This window comes from Jaculus jaculus, chromosome 16 (genome assembly GCF_020740685.1).
Source record: "Jaculus jaculus isolate mJacJac1 chromosome 16, mJacJac1.mat.Y.cur, whole genome shotgun sequence".
NCBI classification, from domain to species: domain Eukaryota; kingdom Metazoa; phylum Chordata; class Mammalia; order Rodentia; family Dipodidae; genus Jaculus; species Jaculus jaculus.
In genome coordinates this window covers 16930188-16942229 of record NC_059117.1, presented here as the reverse complement: position 1 = coordinate 16942229, position 12042 = coordinate 16930188, and the positions used below count along the sequence as shown (strand labels likewise).

Below are 12042 nucleotides of genomic sequence, written 5' to 3'. Positions count from 1 at the left end.
CCCTTCAACTCATTAATGCCTATCTTACTTTCATGCTACTCTATACCCCCTGAATTCCATTAGAGTTGCTTTGACAGCCGTGAGTGGAAGCCTATTTGCTGTGGACGGGCACTTTACCAGTGACTACCCCATCCCTTTCCCAGCAACCCATTGGCTGCCATTAGCGACTCTGGGAGGTGCAGGGTCTCATGTGTCCTTCGCCATCAGTGGTGACATATTGACAGACTCAGTCTTGTGCAGGAGACCACAGCTGTTCACGAGTGTGATGCCCAAGTCCTGCCCAGATGACGGCGTTTGGAGCCCTCCTCCCCGTCCTCCCGCTGTTACATTCCTCCCAACCCTCTTCCACAAGGTTCCCCAGGCCTCGGAGGGGCCACTTAGATGTCCTGTCTCGAGCAGCCGCACGCAGGAGTTCCCAGTCTAGCCAGCCCCTGCGTCAGCCTGGAACCGCGGTGGTGGACATCTGTGATGGGTCTCCCAGTGCTTTCCTCTTGCACTGATGATTGGCTTTTTCTCCACAGATGTCAGTTATGCCTTGGTTGCTAGTGTGAAATTCAACTAAATCTCGCTAGTTTTGTACTTTCTGCACCTCTCCATTTCTGACACAGGAATGTTGAATTTCTAAGTATAAATGAGAGTTCATCTTTCTCCTTGAATATATGTCTATTTGGGTTTTTTTGCTTTCTTGCTCTGAAATGTAGGTGAGTATTATAACCCTAAATGCTTAGGATCAGAAGCGTGTGTGTAAGGGCGGGGGGGGGGGGGCGGTGAAGTATGGCCAATCCAATCCAGGGCTTCCTGCCGCTGCAAATGAATTCCAGACACATGGGCCACTGTGTGCATCTGGCTTCATGCAGGTGCTGGGGAATCAGACCAGGGCATCAGGCTTTGCAAATAAGTGACTTTGAGCACTCACTAAGCCTCTCAGTTTTAGTTTTTGTTGTTGTTTGTTTGTTCGTTTTTTAGCTCAGGCTGACCTAGAATTCACTCTGTAGTGTCAGGGTGGCCTCAAACTCACAGCAATCCTACCTCTGCCTCTCGAGTGCTAGGATTAAAAGTGTGCACCACCACGCCCAGCCATCAGTCTTGGTTTTTGATCTACTCTGACAATCTGCCTTTTAAGTGACACAGTTGGATGAACATTTGTAATGGTTAATCTTTATTGTCAGTTTGACTAGATTGAGAATTTCCTAGGATACACAGACACTTCTAGGTTTGTCCAGGGTGTTTACAGAGAGATTTAACTTGGGAGCGAAGACACACCTTTCATGTGAATGGCACCAACCCATGGACGTATGTCTCAGACTGAAGACAAGGAATAAGGAGGAAGCCAGCTGAGCAGCAGTGGTCATCTGTCTCTGCTTCCTGACTGTGGGCACCATGTGACCAGCCACCTCATGCTACCACTGCCATCTTTCCTTGCCCATGATGCATGAGTCCCCTCAAACTGTAAGCTGAAATAAATCCTTCCTCCTCTAAGTTTCTTTCTGTACGGTATTTGGGCACATCACTTACTGTATATATTTGCCACTGTATTCGATTCATTTCCCTCATTCTTTGTTCCTGGCCACACTCTTTCTGCTGTCCGTGGTTTAACTGAGCATTTCACACAATCCCATTTTTTCCCCCCTTGCTTAGCATGTCAGCTGAACTACTTTTTCACTTCAGTGGTTTCCCTAGAGTTTGGGGTACACATCTGCAGCTAATCCAAGACCACTTTGGCACATGCTTCACAAAGCTTATAACGACGACTATCCGCTATCTCTTCCTGTGTATGATTCGTCATCTCGCACACATGAGCATATGCATGTTTGTATTTATAAGCAAACATAACTGAATGTATTGCTGCTATTATACCTTTGAACAAACTTTTATGATTTAGAACAACTAAGAATAAGAAAATTTTGCCAGTCTTGGTGGCACATGCCTTTAATCCCAGCACTCAGGAAGATGAATTTCAGGTCAGCCTGGGCTAGAGCAAGATCCTATCTTGAGAAGAAAAGAAAAAATAATTTTAAATACCTTTGAAACAAATGGAAACTTAGAACGTCTCAGAAAAAAACAACATAACACACCCATGGAAATTTTAGAATTGAAGATAAAGTAAAATTTTTGATAGTTAGAAGATTTGAAAGTAAGTCAGTGAAAATAAAAATAGAAATTCCATCAGAACAATAGAAAAAATAAAAATAAACTGAACCTTGGGAACCCATGGACAATAGCAAAAACTCTAGCATGTTTCCAGAGTTGCAGAGAGAAAACATCATGTGGTGATGAAAATGTTTGAAGCAATGTCTGAAAGCTTCTCTGGTTTGGTGAAAGATTACAGGCATTGAATCTCAAACAGTAAACCTGGAGAAACACATTCCAGATATGTCATACTAAAACTTACAACTGATAAATACGAAAACTTGAGGGAAAAGTCAGGTATGAAGAAGCTTTAAGAGCAACTTTTGGGCTGCAGCGATGGCTTAGCAGTTAAGGTATTTGCCTGCAAAACCCAAGGACCCAGGTTCAATTTCCAGGACCTGCATAAGCCAGATACACAAGATGGTGCATGCATCTGGAGTTCATCTGCAGTTGCTAGAGGCCTTGGCGCACCCATTCCCTCTATCTGCCTTTCCCTCTTCCTCTCTCTCTCCTTCTCTATCTCAAATAACTAAATAAAATATTTTTAAAAAGAAGAATGACTTTCAAACTTATAAATTTGAGAAAAGAAAACTGAAGTGGCCTTGACTGAGAAAAGGTAAATAGTTGAAGAAGGGAAGACGTGGAATTTAATTTAAGAGGCCTGGAGCTGTAGAGCAAAGAATCAAAAAAAAAATGTAATAATAGAACTCCAAGGAAATTCTGAGCCAGAGACACTGATTTGGAAATCACTTGTCATTGGAAATGTGAGAACAGAATAGAAAAGAAGTCAGGTTTGGGCCAGACTGTGCAGCAATAATAAATCAATCTTACCATGTCAGCAGAATAACATAATAAAATCGTGCTCCTGGCTCGGGGGAGGTCACGTGGCCTCCATCCTGTGTCTTTGCCATCTGGCTCATGCGCCTTCCGCCGTCACCGTAGCTGGGAAGACAAGTGACACTTACTCCCCATTCACCTCCCATTGGCGAGAATTCACCCTGCGGACCAATCCAGATGCCAGGAAAGCTGTTGAATGCAATCTCGCTGTGTATCCATGAAGGGGAAAAGGTACGTTTGTCACAGACACAAAAGACAGTTTTCTGAACTTGGCCAAATGAACGTGAGACAGGGGTATGGACAAGGAATGCCCACTGGTCTTCCTATGAGCTCTTAGATTCTGTAATAGTTGGAAGGGAAACAAAATTAAAAAGAATTCCTCTCAATGATGAGCTCTTAGGGGCCTCTGGAACTCTGCTGTGGTGGCCTTTGAGTGTCCTCAGGGTCTGTCTCCTTCACCCTGGCACCGATCATCAGGCTCACCATGGAAGCTGCATTCTTGCTCTTCTCCCCATTCTCCTCTCGTTTCAGCTGGAGTTGGCTGAAATAGACTTAAAACACGGCCACCATGGCTCAGGGAATTTTTCAGAGAAGGGGACAGACAGATTGTAAGCGTCACAGATTGGGCATCGTGCCCAGAGGCACTGCCTCCCCCGGATTAACTGACTGCTGCTCCCACAATGCACACCCCAGAACTCCATGGGGAGCACCAGCAACTCCACTGAGGAGAAGCCCCAGTGGAGTGGTGACAGGGACGAGGGACAGATGGTACCAACACATGATGTATCCATACTAAGTATGTTTGTGATAAAATATATATATATATATATATATATATATATATATATATACAAGAATTTCTCTCAAGGACTCACATGCAATGTTTGCTTAACAGTCTTTTACCTGGGACACTTATTTAACCTTTAAGCATGCATGTTCCAGTGGTCTCTTAAGTTTCTTGTGGCTCCAACATTCTAGGAATCTTCCCGTTCTCTTTATTACTGTCACCTATCAGGAGTGCAAATGCCACAGAAAACTCAAAGGGTGCTCCTGAAGCAACCCTTCTCACACTGTCCAACAACTGTGGAGTCTTCCCTGCCATGATTTCCACGAAGTCATTTTACCAATCTGGACAGGGAGAGGGTGCAGCAATGGGTTTATTCTGAAGATAGATATGTTTTATATGTGTAGCACTTAAATTATGTTTCCGATGATGAAAATAGGAACAAAACCAACTTCAGTCATCCTATGTGTTCTTATAAATATTGGGTAGCCAACTGTGTGTGAGCAATGGTGATACAGTGTCAATGGAACGAAGTCCCTGCCCTCACGGAGCTAGGATTTCTGGCACGGAAATGAGTGAGTTCACAGCACAATGTCAGCATCACAAACATTACGTAGAAAAAGAAAGCAGGGCCAGGAAGTGGTGGTGAGGAACGGTTACCTTAGGCTGATAGGATATTCTTTCCATGAGCCATGCAAAGGGCTGCGGAAGAGCCAGCCAGCTGGAGGCAGTGACCACACAATGGCCCTGGAGTTGGGGTAAGTGTGAGCAGACCACGGTGGCCGTAGCCAGGAATGGTGAGCCAGCAAGATGATGCAGAGTTTAAGTTTTGGTCCAGGTTGATGAAATATTGAGTCAGAAAGCGAGAGGACCTTGTGTTTATGTTGCTGAAAATCACTACGATGCTTCTTGAAGACTATTCATGAGCAAGGGTACAGGCAAGCAACATGTTTAAAAAAAAAAAAAAAAAAAAGCCAAGACCGGATTGGAGAGATGGCTTAGCGGGTCAGGCACTTGCCTGTGATGCCAAAGGACTCAGCTCAGCTCTCCAGGTCCCATGTATGCCAGACACACAGTGATGCCAACAGGCAAGGTCACACATGTGCAGCAAGGGTCATTGAGTGCACTGGCTGGAGGCCCTGGCACACCACATTTCTCTTCCTCACATTAAAGAAAAGGCCAATCTATTGGGCGTGCCTCAAAAACAGAAGCCAAGGTCCAGAGCCTGTCTGGAAGGAGCCACGGTGCAGAGGGAGGCCGGTGCCTGGGGGCCCTTGTAACATGCTGAGGGCACCGCTAAGCTGACCGTGTGCGCATGGTGCCCAGAGGAAGGGTTACCACAGGGGCCCTAGGGATGCCTACAGACTAGCCAGGGGAAGGCACACACGGCAGAGGAAGTCATCAGTACAGAGAACAGGCGTACTCTTCTGTGCTTTTCAAACCTGACTTTTCTTTTTTCTTTCCTTTCTTTTTTTGGCAGTTTAACTGAAGAAAAGAGCCTCTTATTAAAGGAATTTGACAAGATACCTAAGCCGGGGGTAAGTATTAGATTACGTAGAGTTTATTAGGTGCAGGTAGGTTTGAGCACTGCTTCTTAAAGTATCTTTATCATTACAAGTGTGCCCTGAAACATGTAAGAGACCAAATATCCCTAACTATAGCTGATGCTGTAAAAGCGTCTCTACGCACTTCTGGAGAAATCTGAGTGGTACCTGAATGGTGTCTATATCACACTGGGTTTAGTTAGACAACATCTGCTTTGATTCCAGAAGAAAATTAAGTTTCTATGGTTGGTAATTTAAAACACTATCTCCTCCTTAACTGCTACCCACATAGCTTTTTTTTTTAACATCTCAGGTTATTTTATTTTAATTAATTTTATTTATTTATTTGCTTTTTGAAGGTAGGGTCTCACTGTAGCCCAGGCTGACCTGGAATTCACTGTGCAGTCTCAGGCTGGCCTCATACTCACAGTGATCCCCCTACCTCTGCCTCCCAGGTGCTGGGATTAAAGGTGTATGCCACCATGGATTTTATAAGGAAGTTGTATCACCTAACAAGACACCCCAAAACTTGGTGGCTTAAAACAATTGTTTCTTTTATCCTTTTGAATTATTTTTGGTCTGGGTACTGGCTCAGTGGGCTGGGTGGTTTAGGATAACTTTAATTTCAGGTCCTCAAGCCCCCTTGTAACTAGTTGAACACATGATAGTGGAAGGGTTTCCAGCCTCAAGACAAATCCTAACCTACAGAAATGTGTTTTTGAGCCTCGTTTTAAATCATTTGTAATATCCCATTAGTTCAAGTTCACATGGCCAAATCTAGAGAAGAAAGGTCCTCCCACGAAGCGTGGAGGATAGACACGTTACAGAGGGGCACGTATGTCCTGAGGAACAGGAGGGGTTTATGGCCATTTTTTTGTGACCTACCATAGAAAGTAAACAGAAAAGATTGCCGTATTTTGCTTTGCCTCCATTTTCTGAATGGTGCTACTTAAAAAATTTTTCCTGGGGGCTGGAGAGATGGCTTAGCGGTTAAGCGCTTGCCTGTGAAGCCTAAGGACCCCGGTTCAAGGCTCGGTTCCCCAGGTCCCACGTTAGCCAGATGCACAAGGGGGCGCACGCGTCTGGAGTTCGTTTGCAGAGGCTGGAAGCCCTGGCGCGCCCATTCTCTCTCTCTCCCTCTATCTGTCTTTCTCTCTGTGTCTGTCGCTCTCAAATAAATAAATAAAAAATAAAAAAAATATTTAAAAAAATTTTTTTGCTGGGTGTCTCATTTCCCGGCCAACTCACAAGAGCCCATTTAGCATTTAGTTAAATACTGTTTATTCTGTTAAGTGCATCTTTGCAATACAGATTTTTACAGGGCAAAAACGTCTTGAAGTTTTTTGTTGCGGATTGTAAGTCACTAATTTTACTCTCTTCTGTTTGTTTTTTTGGTTTTGGTTTTCAAGGTAGGGTCTCAGTCTAGCTCAGGCTGACCTGAAATTCACTCTGTAGTCTCAGGGTGGCCTCGAACTCAATGCGATCCTCCTCCCTCTGCCGCCCGAGTGCTGGGATTAAAGGCGTGTGTGCCACGCCTGGCTTTGCTCTCTACTGGAAGCAGAAGAAGGCATCATAGAAAACTAGAAACCGGCTAGATCCAGTCATCACTTAATCACTAGTAATGGGTAGTCATTCTTAAGGCAGGCTTTTCTCCTGTAAGTGAAACCCTCTCTCGAGTAAGGCCTGCAGATCATGACCTGTGAGTCTGAGGCAGAGGGCATTTGAGAAAGTGTGCCAAGGCTACATAAGAATAAATGGGGGCTATAGTCTAGAAATATGAACCCCTGTATCATGAGCTCCTAGATGGGATTCATCTTTACCAGTAGTCAAAGATTATTTGCATCTAATTTTGTGAAATCACAAAGCTATAAGAAAAGAGAATAGACATTTTCATTAGTAACTTTTGATATGTAATAAAAATCAACTCACAGGCAGGAGGGATGGCTTAAAGGCTAAGGCGCTTGCCTGCAAAGCCTAAGTACGCAGGTTCGATTCCCTAGTTACTCACGTAAGCCAGATGTAAAGGTGGCACACACATCTGGAGTTCATTAGCAGTGCCTCGAGGCCCTGGCACGCCCATCCTCTCTATTTGCCTCTTTCTCTCTCATAAATAATAAATAAATAAATTCTATTAATAAATTCAACTCAGAAACATTAGAAACAAAGCACTGGTTTTAAAATGACTTGAATGTGAGATGCTTGCTAATGCAGCGTAATTTCCATGCCTTTATTGAAGATGTCAGAAGATACAAGTTGGTTTTAACTCTGTGAGACGTAACTGATGAGTCTCAAATATCTAATAATCAAGATCTCGAGTGAGGTGATGTTCAGCCCAGTTTCTAGGACAATAAGCACCCCAGCTCTCTAACTGCTCACTTTTATGTCTTGAAGGAACTGGAGAAGAAGATGAGAGCCTTGAAGGAAAACACGGAAGAGCTGCGTAAGGAGACAATGCAAAAGAAATTGGAGATTAAGAATTTACGGGAGGATCTGGCATCTAAGCAAAAGCAATTACTGAAGGAGCAGAAGGAGCTAGAAAAGTTGATGGAATATCAGGTGGTCCTAAAGGTAAGCTACCAATACTTCACGAACACTTATCTGCATGGATGTGTAACTATGTGGCAATTACAGTCACGTATGTTTGACAAAGAGAAATATTGTCACACGGACTGAAACATGCCTTGTGAAGCATTGGTGTTTGATGGCATCGTTCTACTTGGAGCTCTAACCCTGGGGGAACAGGGACCTCCAGACTTGCAGGTAAATATCGAAATACAGCAACTTAACCGGGCGTGGTAGCACACACCTTTAATCCCAGCACTCAAGAGGCGGAGGTAGGAGGATCCCTGTGAGTTCAAGGCCATCCTGAGACTACAGAGTGAATTCCAGGTCAGCCTGGGCTAGAGTGAGACCCTACCTGAGTGTGGGGGGAGGGGGTGAGACGGGAAACACCTTCCTTGACAGCCACCAAACATCCTAACCTCTTCCTGTCTGTCTACATTACCTTATCTTTGTCTGTTTGGTTCTACTTTATTTCCTGTTCCCATCAAAGTGACAAGGGGCCTGTATTCATGTTTTAGGAAACAATGAATTAAAATTCATTTTGGGGCCAGGGCGGGGGGCCAGGTGGCTTAGCAGCTAAGGTGCTGGCCTGCAAAGCCAAAGGACCCAGGTTCAATTCCCCAGTACCCATGTAAGCCAGATGCACAAGGTAGCTCAAACATCCAGAGTTCATTTGCAGTGGCTGAAGGTCCTGACAAGACCATTACCCCCCCCCTCAAATAAATATAAATAAAAATTTTAAAAAGAAGGGCTGGAAAGATGTCTTAGCGGTTAAGCACTTGCCTGTGAAGCCTAAGGACTCCGGTTCGAGGCTCGGTTCTCCAGGTCCCACGTTAGCCAGATGCACAAGGGGGCGCACGCATCTGGAGTTCGTTTGCAGTGGCTGGAAGCCCTGGCGTGCCCATTCTCTCTCTCTCCCTCTATCTGTCTTTCTCCCTGTGTCTGTCGCTCTCAAATAAATAAATAAAATATGAACAAAAAATATTAAAAAAAATTTTTTTAAAGAAGAAAAATTCATTTTGTTTTGAAAAATATATAATAACTCTCAAAACAATTAAACCTAGAGTTATTTAAGGAACAACACCTGAGACTCATTGACTTAGAGAATACTTGTGATTGACTCTGACTCCTATTTCCTTTAGAGTCTTAGAGGAATTGGCCAACATGGGCCTGGCTGCTACCTGGAATAAAGGAACTAGCAAGAGATGGATTTATGGGGGATTCAGTGAAGCTTGGACTCCAGGACCCTCACTTTCCTGAGCCCTTTCCAAGGACCTATCCCCAATTTAATGTAACTTTATTTATTTATTTATTGAGAATGAGGCAGACAGACAGACAGAGAACAAGGGCACCCTAGCCACTGAACTCCAGTGTTACCTTGTGCAATTGGCTTACACAGGTCCTATGGAATCAAACCTGAGTCCGTTGGCTTTTCAGGCAAGCACCTTAATCACTAAGCCATTTCTCCAGCCCTAGTGTTTGTAAATTTTAACATAAAGCGGAACACCCAAACTGTATAAGATTCAGCCATATAAACCTTGTATCTCTTTCAGGATTGAGCAATACTATGGGGAACATGATTTAAAACCTACTGGTATGAGTCTTAGGCAGGGTTCCCTAGATACAGCATCTAAAGCACAAGAGAGCACGTACACACATGTGCACATATGTGTGCATGTGGAGGCCAAAGGTGTCAGTCACTCCTCAGGGACCATCCACTTTTTAAGATAGGCCTGTAATTCAACAATCAGTCTACACTGGCCAGCCCGCAAGGCCCTGGGATCTTCTGTCACCACCTCCCAAGTACTGAGGTTATAAGCATGCATTTTTACATAGCTTCTGGGGATTGACTCAAGACCTCATGCTTTCAAGCAAGCACTTCACCAGTTGAGCTATCTTCCCATCCCTCAGGGCATTTAATAAAGGAAGAATTCTCAGAAGAATCAGGAAACTGAGAAAGTCAGAATAGAGCTAGGGAAGAAGCTGGGCAAAAATGCAGTGAATGCAGTGTAGGGCCGGAGAGATGGCTCAGTGGTTAAGGCTCTTGCCTGGGAAGCTTAAGGACCCAGATTCGCTTCCCCAGGACCCACGTAAGCCAGATGCACAAGGTAGCACATGAGTCTGGAGTTTGTTTGCAGTGGCCAGAGGCCCTGGCATGCCCATTCTCTCTCTCTCTGCCTCTTTAAAAAAAAAAAAAATCAATATTTAAAAAAATACAGTGTACTGTAGCAGAATTCTAGTCTCTTCCTGCTTCCAAGGAAAGTTCCAGATCTTGAATTTTGCACCATAGGGTTGTTCCACAGAGTCCAGGAGCATGGGATAGGCTACTGTATCGCATTACATCAGCCAGCCACTGGTCACCATCTGCTCCCTATTTTCCTTCCACCTTGCCATCCTGTTCCCTGGCCCCTCGCTCTGCTCAGCCAGTGGCCATCCAAGCAGAAGACAGCGGGTATCAGCTGTGAGCAGTCAGTCCCTTAAGCATAGGTGGGAGGCACATATCTCTGAAAAGAGGGTCTGAGCCGGGCACCAACAGTAGTCATTACGCTATTACCTGCTCTTTAACATAGTAACAGCTATGACGGCCTTCTAAGGTCAGCGTGAGTACTGTGTGGGATGAAGTACACGGGGCAGATAGAATTCTACCTGTTGTCTTTCTCTCTCTCGTTGTTTCTCTTAAATTTTTTATCTATTTATTTATTTTTATTTTTATTTTTTTAAATTTTTATTTATTTATTTTCTTTTTTTAATTTATTTATTTTCTTTTATAATTTTTTTAATTTATTTATTTATTTTCTTTCTTTTTTAATTTTTAATTTGTTTATTTATTTATTTTCTTTCTTTTTAAAATTTATTTATTTATTTTTAATTTTTTTTAAATTTAATCTCGTTGTTTCTCTTAACTGACTCCATAATTTAACAGGATTTTCTTTCTTTGCTAGGATGAAGTGGTCCACCATCAGGCTATTCCTGTACAAATTGGAAAGGAAATAGAAAAAATGACACGCAAAAAAGTGTATGCTTTAATCATTTCATTTTTCAATTTCCCCTAGCCCACCAGCCCCCAAGTAATGTGTGCACACATTGTAAGTTTTAGAAATTATAATTTTAGAAATATTTTAGATATTTTAGATTAGATTAGATTAGATATTTTAGAAATATCTGTTCTTGGTCATATTGGTCTAGGTCATATTTGTCACGTTATTTAAAAGGAAGCACAGTGGATTATTGTCATTAATTGTGGAACAAGATTCTGCTTCCAACTTATAACTCCTATTTTTATAGAAAGCTCAAATTGATTTTAACAGACCTATGTATGAACTATTTTAACTTCGAATTTCAGAAGTATACTAAGCTAGCCAAATAGTATGTCTTTGACTTACCACCTATTCACCCCAAGACATTCAAAGTAAGTGTGAATATGGAGATCATTAAAGAAATTCTCAGGGATTCAAGATTTAAAAGAAAAAAAATCAGGGCTGGAGAGATGGCTCAGCAGTAAAGGTGCTTGCCTGCAAAGCCTAATGACCCGAGTTTGATTCCCTAGTATCCACAGAAAAGCCAGATGCACAAAGTGATGCATGTATCTGGAGTTCGTCAGCAGTGGCTTAAGATGCTTGCCTACAAAGCCTAATGGCCTGAGTTTGATTCCCCAGTACTGGCATAAAAGCCAGATGTGCAAAGTGGTGCATGCATTTGGAGTTCACTGGCAGTGGCTAGAGGCTCTGGCTCACCCATTCTTTCCCTCGCTCTGCCAGGTGTAGTGGTGCATGCCTTTAATGCTAGCACTTGGGAGCTCAACATAGGAGAACTGCTGTGAGTTCAAGGCCAGCCTGAGACTATATAGTGAATTCTAGGTCAGCCTGGGGTAAAGTGAGACCCTATCTCAAAAAATATGAGTATACAGACATTCGGCAGAAATGAAAGGACAATTCTAAGGACTGATCATAAAGAGAGAAAACAAAGTGATGATTTTAAAAGCCAAGCTCCCCAGGGCCAAAGTTGAGAAATTCAGGTCAATCCAGGAAGCTAATAAGTACAAAGAATAATACAACCGATGGTGGCGGCGAAGATCTGGGAGGAAGGCTGGGCAAATTCCTGCCCTGTGGCCTTCACGTTCTAAGATCATGTTCTGCCTGTTAACAGCAGAGAGCACAAACTGAAAGTGTGTGTGTGTCCCCTACA

At 43.3% G+C, this 12042-nt stretch overlaps 1 protein-coding gene across 1 annotated transcript in view; it reads left to right on the top strand.

Moving 5' to 3' along the window:
- Positions 1-12042, top strand: part of Ccdc146 (coiled-coil domain containing 146) — a 148363-nt gene that overhangs the window by 108064 nt on the left and 28257 nt on the right. The window contains exons 5-7 of the mRNA XM_004652892.2: positions 5232-5289; positions 7687-7863; positions 10800-10873. Of these exons, the coding sequence (XP_004652949.2) occupies positions 5232-5289; positions 7687-7863; positions 10800-10873 (309 nt within the window). The remainder of the gene's footprint in view (positions 1-5231; positions 5290-7686; positions 7864-10799; positions 10874-12042) is intronic.